This window comes from Petaurus breviceps, unplaced genomic scaffold (genome assembly GCF_028583685.1).
Source record: "Petaurus breviceps papuanus isolate PSGF00001 unplaced genomic scaffold, PetGlider_PUasm1.0 90062, whole genome shotgun sequence".
Taxonomy (NCBI): domain Eukaryota; kingdom Metazoa; phylum Chordata; class Mammalia; order Diprotodontia; family Petauridae; genus Petaurus; species Petaurus breviceps.
In genome coordinates this window covers 600067-623624 of record NW_027187171.1, presented here as the reverse complement: position 1 = coordinate 623624, position 23558 = coordinate 600067, and the positions used below count along the sequence as shown (strand labels likewise).

General features: G+C 39.1%; 1 protein-coding gene across 12 annotated transcripts in view; it reads right to left on the bottom strand.

The window, feature by feature from the left end:
- PALM2AKAP2 (PALM2 and AKAP2 fusion) overlaps positions 1 to 23558 on the bottom strand; it is a 577025-nt gene that overhangs the window by 346342 nt on the left and 207125 nt on the right. The window contains exon 1 of one of the 12 annotated variants that reach the window (XM_069107434.1): positions 21558 to 21688. The exons of the other annotated variants lie outside the window; for them this stretch is intronic. Within the exon in view, the coding sequence (XP_068963535.1) occupies positions 21558 to 21622 (65 nt within the window). The 5' untranslated portion in view covers positions 21623 to 21688. Of the gene's footprint in view, positions 1 to 21557; positions 21689 to 23558 lie in introns of those variants that run through there. 12 annotated transcript variants of the gene reach the window in all.

The following is a 23558-nucleotide window of genomic DNA, read 5'->3' as shown; positions in this document are numbered from 1 at the left end:
GTGTGTGTGTGTGTGTGTGTGTGTGTGTGTGTGTGTGTGTGTGTGTGAGAGAGAGAGAGAGAGACAGACAGAGACAGAGAGAAAGAGAGAAGGGGGAGACACACACACACACACACACTTTGGGAAGATCACTTTGAAAATTGAGTGGGGGGTGGCTAAGCGGCACAGTAAATAAAGCACCAGCCCAGTAGTCCCAAGGACTTGAGTCTAAATCTGGCCTCAGACATGTGACACACTTACTAGCTGTGTGACCTTGGGCAAGTCACTTAGCCCAATTGCCTTGCCTTCTCCCCCTCGAAAAAGAAAAAGAAAATTGAAATTGAGTGGAAAATATACTGGAATAGGGAGAGACTTGAGGTGGGGAGTCCAATTAAAAGTACTAAAAGTCCAACTAAAAATCATCCAAGAATTAGGCCCATATTGCCCTGCATCAGAGTGGTGGCAGTGTCAGAGGAGATGATTGTTTTGCCAATTTTCTAGACTTAAGAATTTGTTAACAATGCTAATTAAGCTTCAGGGTATGTGTTCTTGCATTCAACCCCTCCCTCCCCCTGCCCCCACCTCCCCACAACTTGAGAAAATCCTCCCAAGCACATAAAATATGGGATATAGAATAGATGCTGTGGAGGTAGAACCAATAGAACTTGACAATAGATTGGATCCAGGGGGTAAGAGGTGATGAGTCAAGGGTGATGCCCAAGTTATAAGCCTGGGTGACTATGAGGATGGTAGTGACCTTGACAGAAATAGGAAAGTTAGGAAGAGGGAAGGATTTAAGGGAAAAGATAATGAGTTGAGTTTTGGACATTCTGAGTTTAAGAAGACTATAGTGCATTCAGTTCCAAATATCTAACAGGCAAAGGTGGAAATGTGAAGTTATAGATCTGAGAATCATTGGTTTAGAAACCATAATAGGCATTTTCTAGGGTTAGCCTTCTATCTAGATCTGAAAAATGGCATTTAGTTCTTGAATATTTACAAAATTGGCTATAGTCCTGGTTCTGAAAAAACTCCTCAGAGGGGCAGCTAGGTGGCACCGGCCCTGGAGTCAGGAGGTCCTGAGTTCAAATCCAGCCTCAGACACTTAACACAAAAACTAGCTGTGTGACCTTGGGCAAGTCACTTAACCCCAACTGCCTTCCAAAAAGGAAAGGAAGGAAGGGAGGGAGGGAGGGAAGGGGGGAGAGAGAAAGAGAGAGAGTGAGAGAGAGAGAAAGAAAGAAAGAAAGAAAGGAAGAAAGGAAGGAAGGAAGGAAGGAAGGAAGGAAGGAAGGAAGAGATAAAGAAAGAGAGAAAGAAAGAAAGAAAGAAAGAAAGAAAGAAAGAAAGAAAGAAAGAAAGAAAGAAAGGAAGGAAGAAAAACTCATCAGAGAAACCATCAAAGTGCAAATAGCTTGCTTTATTCTTTTAGCATTGAAGGCCGAATTACAATGGACAAAATGTCTAAAAAATTGATAGGCCCAAAAGTCAGTTTCAAAATTAGTTATAGCAGTAACAAAGGAGATTGACAGAAAGTAACTAACTGAGCTTTGGATGTGGAAAATTCAATCTAGAGTCGTTGTCCCTATATTAGTTCCGGGGTGGGAAAAGATGTATTACATTTCACCTTCCCAAGAGCCAACATCCCCTCTCCATCTACCTGCATTGTGCCAAGCTACTCAATTCCCTCTTCCTCACCCAGTCCTGAATGCTATCTGGGTACCCACAGTTGCAATTATGCAGGTGGCCATACAATTCATCCCCGCAATTTCCCCAGCTTACCCACTCCCTGACCCTTAGATCACCTCCTTGCTGTGGGTGCTTTGAGTGACACAGTTATCAAAGAGCAGGTTTGGTGCTCCAGAGAAATGGTATAAGAGCCCACCTCCTCTCTTTTAATTTTTGGTGGGACAGAATGAATTGCACATGATTAGCTGGTGTGGATGCATTGAGATCTTCATTCTACACATCCCTTTCATCCTTCCATCCACCTACATTTTACAACCACATTTTCATCCACCTGGGATTACAACCTGGCATCATCTTCACCTCCTCATTCTCCGTTACCCCACATAACTAATCAGTTGCCAACATTTTATATTTATCTCAAAACTGTCCCTTCCTCTCTACAGCTACCACCCTCATTTAGCACCTTCTCATCTCTTGCCTACCTACTGAAGAAGACTTAAATAATCTGATTCTTTGTGACCTCATTTTAGGGATTTCCTCGGCAAAGATACTGGAGTAGCTGGCCATATCCTTCTCCAGCTCACTTTATCAATGAGGAAACTGAGGTAACAGGGTGAAGTGTTTTGTTCAAGGTAACACAGCTAGCGTCTGAGGTTGGAATTAAGGTCTTCCTTAACTCCAGTACTGGCGCTTTATCCACTGTGCACGTAGGTGGATAGAGCTCCTTGTCTTGTATGGCTGACCCAAGTTCAAATCTGGCCTCAGACATTGACTGTGTGACCCTGGCCAAGTCACTTAACCCTGTTTGCACAGTTTCCTCATCTGTAAAATGAGCTGGAGAAGGAAAAGGCAAATCATTCCAGTATCTTTGTCAAGAAAATCTCCAAAAATGGGATCACAAAGAGTCCTATATGACTGAAATGACTGAACAAAAAATTAAATCATCCTCAACACAGAAGCCAAAAGGATTTTTGTAAGCCTCAGGTCTACCCATATTACTCCTCTAGAGGCAACTACTGGAACTTGGAATGAGGAAGACCTGAGCTCAAATCTGGTTTCATTCACTTAATGTGTTCCTTTTTTTCCCCCTTTTTGGAGGGGGAAAGGCAGGGCAACTGGGATTAAGTGACTTGCCCCAGGTCACCTGGCTGTCTGAGGCCAGATTTGAACTCAGGTCCTCCTGACCTGAGGGTCTGTGCTCTATTCACTGCACCACTTAGCCACCCCCTCATTCACTTAATGTGGCAAGTCACTTAATCTCTGCCTCAGTTTCCTCAACTATAAAATGGGGATAATAATAATAGCATCTTCTTCCCAGGGTTGTTGTGAGGTTCAAATAAGAAAATATTTGTAAAAAACACTTAGTATAGTGGTTTGCACTTTGTAAGAGCTATATAAATAATTATTCCCTTTCCGTCCTTTCCTTTACTCAATAAGCACAAATGGCTCTTTACTGACTCTAGAATCAAATCTTATTTCCGCGTTATCTCATCCATTTTAAATTTCTTTTTTTCCCTGAGGTAAATTAATAAATAAACATACATGTCTATAGGATGTACTCAAAAGCTTTTTATTTATGGAGGATCAAGATTAAAAGAGACTGGAGACCACTGTTCTAGAGTACAGGCATGGTAGATTCCAGATTCATCCTCTCAGTGACCCTTTTAAAGGATGTTGTTTTTCAAAGCTTCCCATGTTGTACATGTCACATGATGAATTCCTCCTGAACACAGAGATATGTCATCTCGTGGGGATAATCTCGAGGTTATTCTAAGTGTTCCTGCTTGGTGCTGATCAAGCCCATCAGGAAGCTGCTCCAACTCTGGGTTGTGCTCAGTTTATTGTTTCCACCCTTAGAAGTTTCCTGTGATTGTTCTCAGTCGTTTTTCTTGTGGTGTGGCCACCACGGGCCCTCCTAGTTCTCTCAGTGTTCCTAGACTTGTCTTGTTTGCAATTGGTTGAGACACCACACTTGTTTGCTTTCTCCTTGAGATGACTTGGCTCTGTGATTTCCCCAGATATATCCAAGCTCTGGGATGACGCACCTGGAAGTGATAAATGGGCTGGAAGTTTAAGGGAGGCCACCCAGCAACTCCCTCACGAACATTCTAGCAGGGTGACAGTGGGTGAAGCCATATCACAAAATGTTAGAAGAATGTGGCTCCATGCCCAGAGGAAGTGCTGTAAAGGTCCTGGTGGAAACAGAGGGACTAGGTTATCGAACGAAAAGGTCAATGGCTTATTGTGAGAAGTCACTAGGGGATGAAGATTCATGGAAATGATACCATCTGCTCATTCCTTCCCTGCATATATTTCTCACTCACGTATGGAAGAAAATCCTAAATCTCAGCTCTGTCTTCCTCTCATATTTTAATCTAGAGTCCTGGCTCTGGGACTCCTGAGTGCCAAGAGACATGTACATAGAAGTGGTGTTGGGACTGGTTTATGACCATTCCTCTGCCCTCTGGAGAGAATGCTTTCAGAATCCCTTCAAACCTTCAACTTCATTTGACTTGCAATCATTGGATTGCAAATGTCAGATTTTGGAGGGGTTGGATTCAATGCAATTCATCTCAAGAGATACTGGTCGAATGATATGACCTGTAGTAGAAAGACCTTAGTAATGAAGTCAGACGGCTGTGGTTTGAATTTGAATTCTGCTACTGGGGATTTCATGGTACAATAGATAGAGAGTTCGACTTGGAGTGAGGGAAAACCTGAATTTAAATTCTGATACCGATGCTTAGGTAAATCATTTAACTTTTCTGGACCTTTGTTTCCTCAAAATGCCGATAATAGTAACTACGATAATTGTAGTTCAAGTGAGTGAATACAGGGTATCCTGAAAGTCATAGTGTGGTTGACACTAAGACCATACTTTTGGAACATGTATTTTCTCACTTGAACCTGATAATAGCTCTGTGAGTGTTAGCAATCAAAATAACAACAACAAAAACCAAAAATACCCTTTAAATGGTGCCAAGACTTTTGGGACACCTTGTATATGTAAGGTATATTGCAAATTTTAAATTGCTATATAAATATTAGGGAGAAGGATGAACCTATGATTTCACTGGTATTGAAAATTCCCAGGTGAAGAGGTCAGCAACTTTCTGACTTGTCCACAGTCACAAAGCCAAGATGTGTCAAGAGATAAGATTTGAACTCCAGCTTTTCTGGCTTCAAAGACATTTCTCTATTATGTCATATCGTCTCTTGCAAAAATGTTAGCTTTTTTTTTCCTTGAGGGTAACAGGTACATGCCCAGACCACCTTAGCTGGAGGTGCTGTTTCCCTTCTTTGTGGGAGGTGTCAGTGGGAAACTCCCTGTTATATTATATATGTGTGTCACCTTGGGCAAAACCCTAAACTTCTCTGTGCCTTAGTTTCCTTATATGTGGAAATGAAGGGCTTGGAGCATCAAGGTTCTGTTTATCTCTAAATAATCTACATTCATTGGGTTATGTGCTGGGGTTACAAATATAATAATAGTTGCTGATATTTCCTTAGCACTTTAGGTCTGCAAACTGCTTTATACAGAATTCCTTAGCTAATCCTAACCAGAACTCTGTGAGATAAGGGATACAGCTATTATCTCCTTATCTTACAGACAAAGAAACCTGAGATACAGAGTTGTTAAATGACTCACCCAAGGTTCCACAACCAAGGGTCAGATAACAAATCCATCAGTCTTCCTCCCATAGTACACTGCTAATCTGCATAGGTAAAGAGTGTTTCCTCACCTGTTCCAGTGAAATCACAGGTTTATCCTTTTCCTTATGCATAAGAGGTACCTTACTGCTTTCCAGAAGCAAGGGATAATGGAGGGGAGGAGAAGTTTCATGGTCCTGTTCCTACAAGGTTACAGAGATCAAGAAGTCTGGAGAGGATACCTGAGGTTACACAGGTACTAAGTGGTAAGTGATGGGATTTAAACCCAGATCCTCTTTCCAGGTTTATGGATTCCCAATCCAGGGTTCCTTCTAGCACACTGCATTGTCTCCCTTACTTAAGGTCTAAAGAAATTAAAAATCCTTTGGAAGTTGATTTCTTCCCCGCTATCCCTATTTATTTGGCTTATTTGGAGAAAGCAGCTTTCATTGCTTTGCCTTAGTTTACCAGTTTTAAAAATTATGATGGGGGACTCCTTCGGTGTTTTAATTACTACTCAGCTAGAGGATGGCTCCGTGCCCAGAGGAAGTGCTGTAAAGGTCCTGGTGGAAACAGAGGGACTAGGTTATTGAACTGAAAGGTCAATGGCTAATTGTGAGAAGTCACTAGGGGATGAAGATTCATGGAAATGATACCATCTGCTCATTCCTTCCCTGCATATATTTCTCACTCATGTATGGAAGAAAATTCTGAATTTCAGCTCTGTCTTCCTCTCATATTTTAATCTAGAGTCCTGGCTCTGGGAATCCTGAGTGCAGCTAGAGGATGCAGTGAATAGAGTGTTCACTTGGGGGTCAGGAGGACCTGAGTTCAAATTCAGACCCTGGGCAAGTCACTTTATCCTGTTTGCCTCAGTTTCCTCATCTGTAAATTGAACTGGAGAAGGAAATGGCAAACCACTCCAGTATCTTTGCAAAGAAAATCTTCAATGAGGTCACAGAGAGTCGAACATGACTGAAACAAAACATTTAAGAACAAACAAACAGCAACAACAGCAATGTGTTTTATTTCTTGGAATGAAAAAAACTCCTTAAGTGTAGAAAACCATCATAGATCAATGCTTCCTAATTAGGAGGCAGCTGGTAGCTGGTAGCACAGTGGTTAGACCGATGGCCTGGAGTCAGGAAGACCTGAGTTCAAATCTAGTTTTAGAGCTTACTAGCTGTGTGACCTTGGGCAAGTTACTTAACGTCTGTCTGACTCAGTTTCCTCAACTGTAAAATGGAGATAATCTACCTACCTCCCAGGGACGTTCTAAGGAACAAATAAGAAAATAATTTTAAGCACTTAACACAGTGCCCAGAATATACTAAGAGCTATATAAATGTTAGTTGTTATTAATTTGCCTTAATTTCCTCAACTGTAAAATGAGGTTAATATTAGCAGCTATCTTGAATCAAATGACTTAATAATTGTAAAAATTCTTAGTACAATGCCTGGCATACAATAAGTGCTATGTAAATATTAGCTATTAGTAGTTATTATTATTCCTAAACTTCCCAGGTTTCTTACCTATAAAATGAGGGCAATAGGAGCTGCAATGCTTATATCACAAGGGTTTGTAAGAATCAATTAAGAGATCATACTTTACAAATCTTACATCTATCAGCAGTTATTCTTTTTCAATTTGTAGGTATAAGGGAAGGGGAAAAACACTTATATAGGTCCTACTACATGCTGTTACAGACGATCAAACAGGAATCTGCTTCACGCTTGTCTTTTAGAAGAATAGAGGAATTTATCATTTATAACCTTTTTGGGGGGAGAGAGTGGGTTTGGAATTTACTGTTCTTACTCATTTGTTTCCTGTACCTTGTGAAATCTGGGTCTTTCAGAGTCTGTGCTTATGCATCATTTATTTCCCTCTTGTGTTTTCCCTGAAACTTTGTCTAATAATATCTTTTTGCTTTTTTCTTCTTAAGAGATAACATAAGAAATTCCTTTCCCGGCATGGAAAGTTGGAAGGCGGTCATCTTGAACTGTGAGAAGGTGAATTTCACACTCGTTTCTTGCAGAGAGCAAGCTGTGGGGATGAAACACAAGTTGACCCATTTCCTGCTTATGTGTGGCTTAGTCCAAAGGGTCAGAAATTTCACTCTCAGCCCAGAAAGCTTGCTGAAGGTTTCAATCCTACTGGTCCTGAATGATTCAAAGAACAAAAGGACTGGGGATCTGCTGTGAGCTTAAATTCACCTGAAATCCACCTGCTCTTGTGGATCCAGGAAACCAATACATTTTGAGCTAGAAGAAACCTGAGAGCTTCTCTTATCTATAGAACCCATTCATTTTACAGATGAGAAAATTGAGGTAAAGTAAATTTGAGGCCATTCCAGGAAGAAGCAGCAAAGCTAAGATTTGAACCCAGGTTCTCTGGCTTTAAATCTTTTCTATTATACCATACTCCTTAAGGAGCTGAGGTGGAAGATGCTAAAAAGGAAGTTCCCCCTTTTTAAAAAAAAATCTTAGAGAGGCTTTAGTTTATTTGATCTTTAAAGAAACTATTTCTTTTATTTGTATATTAAAAAAAAAACCTAGGACTTACTAGGTATACCTGTAGCCCCCAAACTTCAGTGAGTTTTTTTGTGACATAGGGAAAACTCTACAAATTATCCTATCCAATGCACACTGGGTGACTAATAGCAATAGTAATAATAGCTATCATCTATAGATAATAACATATGCTATATTATATTATTACATGCTATATATAGTATATGTAATATAGTACATAAACTATAGTATATATACTATACATAATGTGTAGTGTGTATATATACTACATAATATATACTATAGTGTGCATATACTATATCATATATATGCTAATGTATAATATCATATACGATATATACGATAATATAATATATGATAAACAATATATACGATAGTATATATGTAATACATACTATCATGCATATGTACTATAGTATATATTATGTATAATATATAATATAGCATATATGCAATATATGCTATATTATAATAATATAACGCTATAGAGCATTTTAAGGCATACAAAGCACTTTGTGTTTGTTATCTCACTTGATTCACACAACAGCCCTGTGATGTAGGTGTTTTTATTGTCTCCCACATTTGATAGGTGAGGAGATTGAGGCTGACAGAGATTAGGTTACTTGTCTAAGATCACACAGCTGGTAAGTGTCTCAGGCAAGATTCAAATCTGGATCCGCTTGAGTCCCAATCCAATATGGTCCACTGTGTGAACGAGCATGTGGTCTTTCTGATGACTATAAGCTTTAGCTTGGTGCATTCTATTGCGGACCAGCATTCTGACATGTAGATAGATGACTGTAGACAGTGCTGCAGCTGAGAGGTGTTGAACATGGTTTTCTAAGTTAAAATTTGGCCCACAGGGATCGGTTTCTTTCCAAGTTCAATAACACTGCAGCAGAGGTAAACACTTCTAGCCTTTTCCTACAGAGGTAGCTGGGTGGTGAAGTGGAGCCCTGGGTCTGGAGTCAGGAAGACCCGAATTCAAATCTAACCTGAGGTACTTATGAATTATTTTATACCAAGCAAGTCACTTAACTGCTATTTGCCTCAGTTGCCCCTTCTGCCAAATGGGGATAATCATAGTACCTCCCTCCCAGGGTTATGATGAGGATAAAATGAGATAGTATTTGTAAATGGCTGAGCCTGGTACATAGTAGGGGATAATGTAAATGTCAGATACTATTATTTTACTATTAGTATCACTATCTCCTCTTTAAATTAGACTAAAGTTTAAAATTACAGTCACTTGGACCGAGCCGAAACAAATTCAGGTAGCTCTGCCCCTTTTAACCTAAAGCCCATCAGAACTATCCTTTTTCTGGAGTTTGTGAACAAGATACATTAATACCCCAACTCCTTTTCCAAGATACCTATGCTTTGTATGTTTCTGATAACATGAATAACTCATGTGAAGCAGGCAGGATAAATCTTCTCCATATTTAACAGATGAGGACAAGGAGGCTTTGAGAAGCTAAGTAACTTGCCTGTGACAGAATGATGGAACCTCAGAGACAGAGTAGGCCTCTGGTGTCATCTTATCCCTCCCCGTCCTGTACCTGTTAGACATTCCCTTCTACAACATTCTCAACAAGCCTCTGCTAGAAGACTTCTAATGGTATTGAATTCACTATCCCCCAGGCCAGGAAATTCTGTTTTCAGAGAACTCTAATTGTTAGGAAGTTTTTTTCATCTACATATTGAATCAACATCTGTCTTTCCATATCTAACGTCCACCCATCTGGTGGATTGAGCAAAATAACTCAAGTCTAATTTTCCAAATCTCAGCCCTTCCAATGCTTGTGGACAGAGACAACATCCTCTAATGTAAAGGGTACAGTAAAAAAAATCTTGAGTCAGAAGTCCTAGTTCTAATTCTGCTTCTGACACTTACTATTGGAATAATCTTGGGCAAGTCAGTCAGTCAACAAGTATTTATTAATGGCTTATTTACTGTGTGCCAAGAACTGTATTAGCACAAGACACACAAAGAAAAGAAAGATATAAATATTTTAAAATAAATATATGTATATAAATATGAGGCACTAGAATCATAAAATAGATACCTTGTTGTTATTCAGTTGTTTTTCAGTCATATCTGACTGAGTTTTTCTTGGCAAAGATGGTTAGCCATTTCCTTCTCTAGCTCATTTTACAGATGAGGAAACTGAGGCAAACAGGGTGAAGTGACTTGCCCAGGGTAACATAGCTAGGAAGTATGTGAGACTAGATTTGGACTCAGGTCCAGGCCTGGTACTCTACTATACCACCCAGCTGCAAAAAAAACCAGACGCCTTACTAAATTGATATTACTTACATGCTCATATTCTACTTGATACGTCTTTAAATGATTGTTCCATGACCATGAACTCTGAGTCCTCTATTGGATCATAATTTCCTAGTATTCCATCTTTTCCTATATCTTGCTTCTCTTAAACTTTTGTTCTTAATCTGGCCTCCAATCTCTCCATTTCTCGGCATTCTACCCTTCTCCAAGTATGAGTCTCTTCTTTTGATAATTTCAACTTCTTAGTGAAACTCTACCAACTTCTATTTTCAAATTATTTGTTCCCTTGAGCTCTTGCTACTTAGGCCTTGCCTAACTGCAACGCGAGTTATTTCCAAAATCCCCCTCCTCTGCTCCTACCTAGATCCTGACAAATGGGGCTGGAAGAAGTCCATTCTGATGGAGTCCACTACAAATTTATGTAATTCAATCTCAACTGGGCCTTCATTGGAACAAGGCAATCTTTCTAGTCCTCCTTAATTTATTATCCATTCCATTCACCACAGTAGTTATTCTCCATACTTGCCTCCCAAAGGAACCCTGCCCCCCCCCCCCCCCAGGCTAAGGATCTCAACTGAGGTATCAAAATAATTTGCTTAAATTGTAGAGTGGAACTTTGTGCAGGTACTTGATCTACCCCATGGAGCTAAGAACTTTTGAGCTCAAGAGCTCCACCAACCTCAGTTTCCTTGGTAGTTGTAATTAAAGGCATGTACCCCCATGCCCAGTAGAACCCTTTATCTCCCCTGCAACCAAACCCACCCCTCAGATAAACTTCTCCATTATGGATGAGAGCACCACCGTCCTTCTAAGTCACTAAAATCTGTAATCTCAGTGGCATCCTGGACTCCTCGCTCTCAGCCCACAAATCCATTTCCTGGCAAAAAAAAAAAAAAATCTTATCATTATGTAACCTTCTCTCTACTCACATGGCCACCACCCTAGTTCAGGTCCTTATCACCCAGAGTCTAGACTATCTCAATAGCCTCCTAATTTGTCTCCTTGCCTCAGGACATTCCCCACTCCAATCCATCCTCTACTCAGCCGCCAGAGTAGTCTGGCCAACCAGAAATTCCACGGGTTATTCTTCTCACCAAGAAGGAAGCACGTATGTATGGGTGCATGTCCTATTTTCAACAATACTTCACATGGACAAGACGGCAAAGAGTTTGTGACAATGTGGAAAAAATTAAAGACTTAATTAGACTTGGCTAATTATTGAATCTGAAATTATTTGACTCAGTCCCCTCAATGTTAACCTTCTCACTAATTTGTTCCCTATGCAAATTAATAGTGCAAACAATAGTATGCCATCTACTCAAGAGACTCAAGTGTTTTTGCAGTTTAGCATACCCATTTATAGACAAAAGTGTTCGTTTCAAAAAGGTTTTCTGCTATCTGTTTAAAAGTAGTAGTTTATTTAGTCATTCATTGGTTTGCTTTATTCTAAAGTAGTTAAATGTATTAAATTCCTCTAAAATATTCTAGAACTTAAGACTGGTCACTAATCAAGGCATATTCTTCCCTCTTTTCCCCAATTAGTCTAAGACTATGTGACTACCTCTGTATATTTGAAATGAGACACTCTAAATACAACCACCCAGTTATATCCTCCCAGCAAATACTGGACCAGAAGGATACACAGGTTTCATTAATGTTGGTCCTAACTGGAACCCTATAGGTAGACCTGCCCTCTGCTGGAAGGAGGAATTAGCCTTTGTCTATCATGCCCTCTAGAGGCTGACTGGCAAAAAGACTTCACACAATTTCCAGGACTACTGAATTTGTGCTTCACGACATGGCCTAGACAAGGAAGCCCAAGTTTGGGGAAGCAAAGGTTGTGAATTCTCTGGAGTGGAGCATTTAGGCTTATGCTTAGCTGATGGTTCTGAGAACGTGTGAGCCTATGGGTTGTGAAATTTGGTGACCCTCTTCACTCTGCATCCCTCTAAATCAAGTTCACAACGCATGCATCAACTCTGTTCTACTCACACTACCTTTACCATCAAGTAAGTTCTTATCACATAGTGCTGGTCTATTACAATAGTTTCCTTAATAGTCTCCCTGTCTCCAGTCTCACCCGTCCTAGTTCAGCCTTTCCAAAAGTTACCAAAATAACCTTCCTAAAGCATATGGCAGACCACGTCACTTTTCATCCAGTTCAATAATCTTTAGTGGCTCCTTATTATCCATAAGACAAAGTACCAACTTCCTAGCCCAGTATATAAAGCCCTACACAATTGGGTTCCAATTTATCCCATCTTTATTTTAAAATAATTTAATTACTTTTATGGTTCCGTTCAACTGGACTTCAGTTGTTCCCCTAGCCCAGGCATGCCAGAACACCTGGGCACACTTAGCCCATGTTCTATGCACACCTTTGGCTGTCCCCTAAGCTCATCTTGCCATGTCTTACTTGAATGCATTCACAAATACTCTTTACGTGACCCACCCAATCTATGCCTGATGCCATCTTTCTCTTTCTTTTTTTTTTTTTTAAGCAATCGGGGTTAAGTAACTTGCTCAAGGTTACACGGCCAGGTGTTTCTGGGTGGGTGCTAAGTGTCTGGGCCTGGGATTCGATCTCCAGGTCTTCTCAACACTGGAGCCGGTGCTCTTACTCGCTGAGCCACCTGTCTGCCCCTATCTTTCTCTTTCTTTAAGGATGAACAGAGCAACTAAGTGGTGTATCTGGAGTCAGAAAGACTCGTCTTCCTGAGTTCAAATCTGACCTCAGACACTTAACTAGCTGTGTGACCCTAGGTAATCACTTAGCCCTATTTTACCTCAGTTTCCTCATCTGTAAAATGAACTAGAGAAGGAAACAGCAAACACTCTACTATCTTTGACAAGAAAACCCCAGATGGGGTCACAAAGGACTGAACACGACTGAAAATGACTGAATAACAATGAAAGGATGAGCTCAAGTACTAGAAAATGCCATCCCCCCACCTTCAAATTTTTATGGATCTCTTCATTGCCCCGTCACACTTCTACTTTAAATTATATTTATTTGTGTACAGACTTTGCCCCCTAATAGAAGGCCAGATCCTCAAAGGCTGATTCTGTATTGTTTTTCATCTTTCTATCAACAGACATAGCAAAATACAGCTAGTTAAATGTAGTCCAATAGGATCTGAATTCTTAAAAGGTCAATGTAAGATTGTGTGTGTGTGTGTGTGTGTGTGTGTATGTGAGAGAGAGAGAGACAGACAGACAGACACAGAGAGGGGGAGAGACAGAGAGAGAGACAGAAAGAGAGGAGAGAGACACACACACACATAGAGGGAGGAGAGGGAGAGAGGAGAGAGACAGAGAGAGAAGAGAGAGACAGAGAGAGACAAGTGAGGGAAGAAAGGGAGAAAGTCAGAGACAGAGAGACTCAGAGAGAAAACAAGGAAGAAAAGGGAGGGAACAAAAAAAAGAAGGGAGAAAGAGGGAAAAGTGAGCTCACCTACTTGTTGAGGACAACACAATCCATTTTATATCATATTTTGAGTAATTACAAAAATAAATAAAACGCAACATTTCTAAGTTAACAAAGGGGTTGGACATTTCAAAATATATCTCTGCTCTAAGGTGGACTGCACTGTAATAACAGCATGTGACAAGGCAGACTAAATGATCTGTAAGTACCAACTACACTCTACTATGAAGAGATGGGAAAGACTGGCACTTGGGAGAGCCCTTGGGGAACAAGGCAAAAGAGAGAGAAGCACTGACGGGTGCCAGGGCCTTTATGACAGCTCCACAGGAAGGGTCTGAAATCTGACACAGTGAGACTGAGTGCTTCTGACCTCACTTAGAGTTCCCTGACACAACTGACAGCATGGGCTGCCTTGATAATACTATAAGCAGACTGTACATATGTTCTATTAATTTGGACACCCCATGTATTCTTAATGTATTTTACAGTCACCTGTTGCCATAAAACCTGATTAGCCAGGAGCTCTCAGATTCCATGGCTTACTTCCTATGTGATACAGTTGTAAAAGTATTAAAAAAAAATTAAGGCACCCCCCCCATCTCAATTTCTTCTCAGTCTACAATCCAGCTAACTCCTGATCCCCTGCACACTTCCCTCAAAAACAGCTTTTAGTTGTTTTTATTTTAGCTATCTTATACCTATACTTTTAAAAATGATTATTATTATATAAAGGGTAAAGTTGTTATTTAGAGGGGAAGCCTTCTTCTGCCCATTTTCTCCATGTGACAGCCCTTCAAATACTTGAATTCAGTCCTCCTTCTTTTTTTATCGAAGCTGAAGATACCTAGTTCTCTGAGTCTGGCCACCGAACCACTTCTGAATCCATTTGATCACACTGTCTATACCATATCTCTCCAACTTGTCCATAAGAATAATATAATACAACTTACTGAAAGCCTTACTAAAATCTAGGTAAAAGGTATACACTGCATTCTCCTCATCTAATAATTTCAAGATCTTGTCAAAGTCTTGGATGAACTGTTTTTGATGAAACCTTGCTAACCCTTTACAAGCACTACTTGGGCCTTTCTAGATATTCAACAACCATCTTTTTAACAACTATTTACTAAGTAACCAGGATTAGAAAACCTACTCTAAGAAAGGTCAAGTTTGGCTTTTGAGGGTAAAGTCCAAAACCAAATATAGGCAATTCTTAAGCTGCTGGTGGGGTTATATTCCCATAAAAATGTGCTACAAATCAAAGCACTGTAAACAGAATCTGATTTCCCCACAGGGAAAAAAAAATATAATGGGAAATCTACATTCCAGGACTATTACCCAGCATTTTAAAGAGATAACTGCAATATATTTGGTTAATTATTTTGTCAATTATAAAACATATGAAGCTGCTTAGGCTATATGTAAACTAATTAAGCAGGACAGTTTGCTCAAAAATAATGTAAATCTAATTTAATTATATTTATTTAAGAAACTTTGCCAGGGAGCAGTTCCCTCTACAGGGTGGGAGACAGCTGTGTCAGTGAAACAGCAGAAAGATTCCATAAGAGGATGCTTGTGCCTGAGGCTTGGGTAACTCTGAGGTGCTGAAAAGTCATTTTTGGACTTATTTTAAATTTCAAGGCCAACAACAAAAATAAATACTGGGGGAGTGGAGGGGTAGAGATATGTATTGGTTGCACTATTTGAAAAACATGACAATGGGGAAAAGTCTGAGGATTTTTCTAAAGTGTACATGTGGCTTTAAAATAACATCCAGAAAGTCTAAATGAATTTTGGTACAAAGAAAACATTTCTCATCTGTGTATGAGGCCATCTGGTGGCCAGTAAAATTATATCCTCTTCAGAGAATATGCTTGGGAATTTATAAAAAAAAAACTGTGGGAAGAAATAAACTTTTGATTATATGGATATGTGGCATGTTGGGGATTTTTTGTGTATGTGTGTATTGTTGTTGTTACTGCTTGATGGGGGCAGGGAAGGGTAGACAGAGAAAGCAAATAGTAAACAATGTTAGTACATTTATGCCCTTTCTTTTTTGCAGCCCCAAATACTAGTTTTGCATTCTAAATGAAAGTCAATCTATTCTAACCAAAATGGCAGTTATATGTTGTTCTCTGAAACACAATTTATACAGCCCATATTTAGCCTTTAACAAAATTAGTCTAACTTAAAAGTCTCACTTTCATAAAATATCAGAGAGAAACACAAGCTTGTCTTAAGTAGAAAAATGAATACAATTCATACTTCTAACTCATAAAATGCTTTGGGTACTCAATAACTGTTGAATTGTTCCAATTTGATTTCTCTTCTTTAAACCCAACATTTTTTGGAGTTAGTTTTAGGTTTTAAATAATTCATTGATTTTTAAAAAAGTGAACTGAAACAAGTCCACAGGGGAAAAAAAGGTAACAGGTATCTTTACTTTATTCAACTAATGCTGAAATGAACAGCCTTACAGGTAGTTGTGATCACATACATTCTACAGGGATAAATAATTACCGGGTAATATTTAAAGTGTAATATAAAATCTAAAGAAATAAGTGTTACATGTGTACATTTCAATTATAAAATAAATCACAAGGAGACACTATGGAACACTGTATATAAATTAATACAGCCATTTCTCTATTGCCAAGAGCTCATTCTGGGTATTGTCTAATTCCTGTTGTATGTTCCTGCTGCATGTTGTTTTGTTCACCTGATGGTGTCGTCCTGTGCCATCAGCTCTTCATAAGGCTAGCATGGTTTGGATTAATCCTTAGTTTAGATAATACAATGTCATTAGCTAGATCCCATCCTCGTAGGGCCCCCCACTATCAGCAAGTTGAAATGTATCCTGCAGCCTTCCTAAATCAGATGCTAGAGACTACCCAATATTTCTCAATTTTGTCAGCCATGGCTGATTGGGAAGGCAAAGTATCTATTTTCAAAGGGTATGATAATGTCAATCATAGTGGCATTATAGTTATTATGTTCCAAGATGACTAAATCAGGCCCTAAGGGCTCTCTCTGTTCTGGAATCATTGAATTTACCTGAGTCTCAATTTTTTCCTAGCACTTTGATAACAAATCTATTTTAAAAAGCATCATGTGGGGCAGCGAGGTGGCACAGTGAATAGAGCACCGGCCTTGGAGTCAGAAGGACCCAAGTTCAAATTTGGCCTCAGACACTTGACACACTTACTAGCTCTGTGACCTTGGGCAAGTCACTTAAACCCAATTGCCTTGCCTTCCCCTCAAAAAATAAAAAAATTAAAAAGCATCATGCTATCTGGTAACAGCCCCAATCAGCTGATGACCAACCACAGAGGACATGTAGGAGCATTTTATTTGATGCCCTATACTGACGACAGGGCTTTACTCCAGAGCCAAATCTCCTGACTCCATTCAATGGGGCATAATCTAGTTTGGATCTGTGAATGAAATGCCAGTCCATAAATCTGGTAAAAGATCCTTCCCTCCTAAAAATATTTGAGGCTGCTGCCACTGAGGCCACAGACTCTACCCTGATAGGATTTGCTAAATAGCTGATATTTGAAATAATATCAATGCATATTTCAAAATCTTCTCCACTCCTTTTACCTTCTACTGAATTGAGATTTTCAGCTGACAAATACTTGGAAATGACCTATAGCTGGGACCAGATGAGAGATGCTACAGTGCCCTGGTATCCAAATTATCTTTTCATAGGGCCATTTAAATAAGTGGCTAGGCCTTCTATTTGAGAGTTGTGTTTGGTTCTGTTCCTCAACATATCACTAAGAAAACAGTGGGATAGCTGGCCTAGACTGGTTGATGCCAGAAGCCTTACTCCATGATGAACCTGACTGATGTCTGTTATTGCAAATAACAGTAGCAGATCCATCTCCCTCATTTTATAGGGGAGTTGTAGAGGCTCAGTTCCAGTTTTTTGGGAGAGAGAGATAATCCACTTGTTGACATCTTTTTACAGTTTTCTGTCCAAGAATTTGTGAACACTCTTAGGGACCACACCATTCTTAAGGTGGGATGAAACAGAGTAGAATGAAAATGTCTGCTGAATCTATTTTCTGCCAAAAAGTCAATTTAGACTTGTTCACAAGGTATAAGTCTGTAGTCATAGAAGTTATCACATTCTTGGCAGAATTTACAGTGTGAAACCCCAAGGGGATTCCAAGGTAAGAATAGGTATTTTCCTCAGACATTAGATCCCCCAATTTGCTATCTAGAATTTTATAGGGAATATTCTCTTTATCCAGATATCAATCAGCAAGGACACATTTAGTTCCTTTAAAATGTAGTCCTGCACATATGGCAACTTCACTTGTGTTGCCCAGCATTTTGGTCAAGGTATCAGTCATAATGGCCAAATCATCTGGTTGTATACATTATACTCTAATCTTGTTCTCTTCAGGGCACATACTATTGGTTCCCATGTTAAGTTAAAAAATAGGATGCTAATAGAACATCCCTTCCTCACTCTTGTCTGGATATTAATGATGGTCTCTGGTACAGATAGAGGTCTTTTTTTTTCCTTTTTGGAGAAGGAGGGCAGCTTGAGTGACTTGCCCAAAGTCACATGGCTAGTAAGTGTGATCAAGTGTCTGAGGCTGGATTTCAACTCAGGTCCTCCTGACTCCAGGGCCGGTGCTCTATTTACTGCACTACCTAGCTGCCCCTAGATTGACGTCTTAATACCCTGGTAGAGTCATTCTACAATGCTAGTTGCCTTATCATGAAAACCAGCCCATTTTAGTGATAACCATATTGTCTTGTGTGCCACTGGGTTGAATACATTGGCTAGATCAGGTCAAATTGTTCTTTAGTCTATCCAGTTCTTTGTGACTGCATTTGGGGTTTTCTTGGCAAAGATATTGGTGTGGCTTGCCATTTCACTCTCCAGCTGATTTTACTGATGAGGAAACTGAGGTAAACAGGATTAAGTGACTTGCTCAGGTTCATATAGCTAGTAAGACTTTGAGGCCACATTTGAACTCAGGTTTTCCTGACTTCAGACTGGGTACTCTATCCACTGCACCACCTACCTGCCCCTAGACTGTCCCATATATTTTCTTTTTATGTTTGGCTTCATCCAAGATAGACTATGTTAAGAAGTTATGTTTTCTGAAGTCGTTAGTAGGCATGAAGCCCTTCTGATTCCTGTTGATGCAGCCATTTCTCATACTCTAACTGATGAGTCTTTTAGACAGAACAAAGGTATAAACTTTACCCATGGTGTTACTCAGGGAAATAGGTCTCCAGTTGAAGGGTAGATTCCTATTATCTTTTTATTATTATTATTATTAAAATGGTTGTAGATGTCGGCCACTCCATGAGGGGAACATAACTGTATTTATGTGATATATTAAAAACGATGATTAAAATATATCCCTCAGGGTGCCCATCAATTGGGGAATTGCTGAACAAGTTGTGGTATATGCATGTTATGGAATACTATTGTGCTATAAGAAACGAGGAGCAGACGGTCTTCATATTTACCTGGAGAGGCTTAAAAGAACTGATGCTGAGTGAGAAGAGTAGAACCAGGAGAAATTTGTACACAATTACAGACACAATGCATGTGTGATGACCAACTTTGATAGACTGGACTCTTCTCAGCAATGCAGTGATATAAGTCAATCCCAAAAGACTCATGATGGAGAGAAATATGTGCATTCAGAGAAAGAGCTAGAAAGATCTAAGTTTATATCCAGGTGGAAGCAAAATACCTGATCTTTTTCCTTCTCTTATTTGGTTTTATGTCCTCTTTACCATTTTTCATTCCAGCTGGTACAATCCGTCCTTATAAGCTGACTAATGTATAATGTGAAAGTATTTACAGATTTTATACTTGACTGTAAGCTGCCATGGAGGGGGGAGGAGGGAGGGGGACAAAATGTGAAACTCAAGGAATTGTGGAATTGAATCCTGTAAACTAAAAGGAAACAAACAAATTAATAAAAAAAGATAAAAAAATATATATCCCTCAGTATCAAACTTCTTCCAGAAGACTGGACACTGGAACTGTTTCCATATATCTAAATTCACTTGCAACTTTTATTAATATTCAGATTTTAATACTTCAATGACTCTGTGATCTCATCAATGTGGGTACTCCTTCCAATAAGTAGATCCCAAATGATCCATGCCTGACTAGTCTTTGCTACACTTATTCATGTTCTGCTGTGAATTCAACAAGAGGATTCCATCCAATATGACTGGGCCTTCCTTTCAATCTCTTGATGTCACATTCATGCCAATAGAGAACATGGATTTCCACTAGATATTCCTGTTATCCATCACTATATGACTGAGCCGTTTTCTCCCCCCAATGCTACACATCTCTTGGACATAAAAAAGCTTTGCCAATTTCTGCATAATTTCTCATCCATAATGTGACATAAGCCTGTTCACGTCCATTATGTTTTTACATAATTTCAATTAATATATACATACTTACTCTGTCCTGCTTTTTTCCACTTAATATTATTTCACAGAAATGTTTCTATGAAATGTTGTAATTCAAAGTATTTGCCAGTTTCAATAAGTGTATATAGAATTTCACACACTAATGAATATATACATATGTATATTTCAGCAAAACCTGTTGTTGAATATTTAAGTCATATCTATTTGTTTACAGCCAAGGAAACTCTTTTTTTTAAAAATATGCTAGTTTCTAAACCAAACTCTTAAACTATGTCTCCTTCCTTACAGTCCTCTAAACATAGAATGGCAGCTTGAAATTCTCATGGGACACAGGAAAAGACATGAGAACTGAAGTCTGCTGTCACTTCCAATGAGGATATGGCTGATAGTTAATAGCTCTCTCCTGGCTCTCCACCTTTTCTTCCTGCTCCTTCTCAGGCTGCTTTGAAGAATCAGCCTCATCATCTTATTGCCTGTGCATAGATATACCCCAGGACTCCATCCTGTCTTATTTTTTCTCTCTATACTCAGCTGATTTCATCAGCTCCCATGGGTTCAACTATCATCTCTATGTAGATGCCATCCAAGTCTACATAGAATCCTCATTTCTCACTTACCCTCTAGACTTATATCTCTAATTGTCTGCTGTATAGCTCTATCTAGAAGTACCATAGTCATATCAAATTCAACAAACTTGGGTTTGAACTTACTTTTTAAAAATTTTATGAAATAAAACAATTTCATAACAGTATAATAAAAAGATGATTGCACACAAAACTACAAATCTATTATGTACAACTTGCTATTATTGCTTTTAAATATGTAATGAAACTATTATGTAATTTTTTTCTTCCCTCCCCCCACTTAGAGATGGCTACCATTACACAGATATGTGTATATGTATGTGTGTACACACACATACATACACACAAACTTATACATGTAAAATCATTCTGTACATACATTTATCAGTTCTTTCTCTGGATGCAAGTAATATCTTTCTTCGTATGTCCTGTGTAGTTAATTTGGGTAAAATTTATAATAGTCAAAATGATTTACTCACTAAACCCACTCCTCCCCGCTTCCCTATTTCTGCTAAGAGCTGCATCAACTTTTCTAGTTACCTAGATTCTTAACCTAGTAATTATTCTTCACTTTCCACCCTCATTCACTTCCCACAATCCATCAACTGCTAAGTCTTATCAAATCTATTTCCAAATTCTCTCTCACATCTTTCTCTTATCGGCTTATATATATGATCATGATCCTAATTCAGACCCTCCTCATCTCTCATCTGAATAGTAGTCTCTCGACTGGCCTTTTTGCCTCTAATCACTCTCCTTTCCAATCTTGTCTACCCACAGCTGCCAAATTGGTGTAGCTAAAGGACAGGTTTTGCTCAAGAACTTGTAGTGGCTCCCTCCTGCTTTCAGGATTAAGTGCAAATTTTTCTGTAATTTAAAAGCCTTTTACAATTTAATTCCAGCCTATTTTTCCAGGCTGATTACTCATTAATCCCCTTTCCAATCCTTCCCCCCCTCCCCCCACCTCCCAGGCACTCACCACTTCAGCCAAATTAGACTACTTGTTTGCCACATGTTACAACTCCTGTCGGTCTGCCTTTGCATAGGCAGTCTCACATGTCTGGAATGATCTCCCTGCTCCCTTCTCCTCCATAAAACGTGCCCCTGATTTCCCCAGCTGTTAGCTGTCCTCCCAAAGTCTTTGGATGAATTTTGTATATATTTATCTGTGCACATGTTGTTTTCCTGTAGTCCACTGTAAGCCTGAGGGCAGGGACTGATTTATTTATGTCTTTGACTACCCAAGCTTACCAGTTATGGGGCAGAAAGGAGGCATTTCATAAAGTTTGTTGAATTATTCTGCCACTTAATCTTTCTACGTTTCATTTTATCATTTCTGTCCCAATTCCAAGTTGTCCCAACTTGGACAAGATAATAGATATATCATGCCTTAAGAAAAATCTGACTCAAAAAATATGAGCATGCAAACCAAATATATTAGGAGGCAATCATTTATAGACAGAGGGTTCTTTTAAAAAGCCAGCTTTTCATTGCAAAAGAATATTTAGGCATAATATTTGAACACATTTTCTAAAACAAGTTATGAATTGCTGACTTCAGTGTGATGACGTCACTTTTGAGAGGTCCAAAAGCTAGGAAATATAGAAGGAACTATCCCTTTGACCAAGCTGTGGTACTTTCAGAAGACATAATCCCTCATTATGAGGTCTCAAATCAGATCAGAAACCATGGGACCTGCCTTCGGATGTTTACATCAGAAAAAAAAAAACAACAAAAAAACCCCAAACCTCTCCACAGAACAAAGGAGGCACCACAGCAGGAACTAAGCCTGCCCCCACCCCCACCCCCACCTCCCCAAGAATGGTGCAAGGTTCCTTTAGAAATTAGAGTTCAAGAATGGGCCAAGGGCTTAGAGAGCAAAACCTTTCAGATGGACTTCAGCTTGTTAGATAAACTTCTTTCCTAGGTTTGAAGTTTAATAGTGTGGGAGAAGGATCCACACAAAACAAAATATTTATTGTACCACTTGTGTGATAGCAAAGAACTAAAAACAAAGTAGACTGCAAGGACTTGGGAAATGGCTCAACACAAAGGGCATGATGAATGCCATGACGTTCAGAAAAATTTACATGAACTGATGCAAAATGAAACAAGAAGAACCAAGAAAACAAAATTTACAGTGACTACAACAATGGAAATGGAAAGAACAGCAACCACTAAACATTAGAAAATGAATGCTGCAAAATTACAAAGAATAAGCATGGCCCCCCAAAAGAGATGTGAGAAAATATATCCTCCCACGCCTTTCTGGAAATAGGGGATCTATTGTGGGGAAGGAACGATCAATAAAATGGAAGATTCTTTTCAACACACTGATTAGTCTTGCTGAAATTTTTTTGTCTCTCTCTTTTTAAAAAATCTTTGTTAAAAAGGGTGGCTACTTGGGAGGAGGAGGAGAAAGAAATCTAAGGGATGTAAAAATAAAAGCTATCAGTAAATTCTTATTAAAGGAAGGAAGGAAACTAACATCAATTAAACACCTACCATGTATAAGGACTGAGCTAAGAGCTTTAAAATATTATCTCATTTGATTTTCACAAGAACCCTGGGAGGTAGGTGATTTATTATTATCCCCATTTTATAGTTGAAGAAACTGAGTTACACAAAGGTTAAGTGACTTTGACCAGGTTTCAAAATGGACTAAATATCTGAGAGGATTTTAACTCAAGTCTACCTGACTACAGGCTCAGCACTTTATCCATTGGACCAACTAGGAGCTGCCAAAAGTTTCTAGGGGGGTGAAGATATGGAGTTAGTAAAGGTGACTGCATTATGGGTCAAAGTTATGCTGATGCTGGAAGAATTCCTATGAGGAGCTAGGCTAGTGGGATGTATCTGCACCATTCTATTTGAGAGGACTGGAAGACTTTAAATCTGGTAAAGGAATTAGACTACATCATCACCATCATTAACATCATCATCATCATCATCATCATCATCATCATCATCATCATCATCA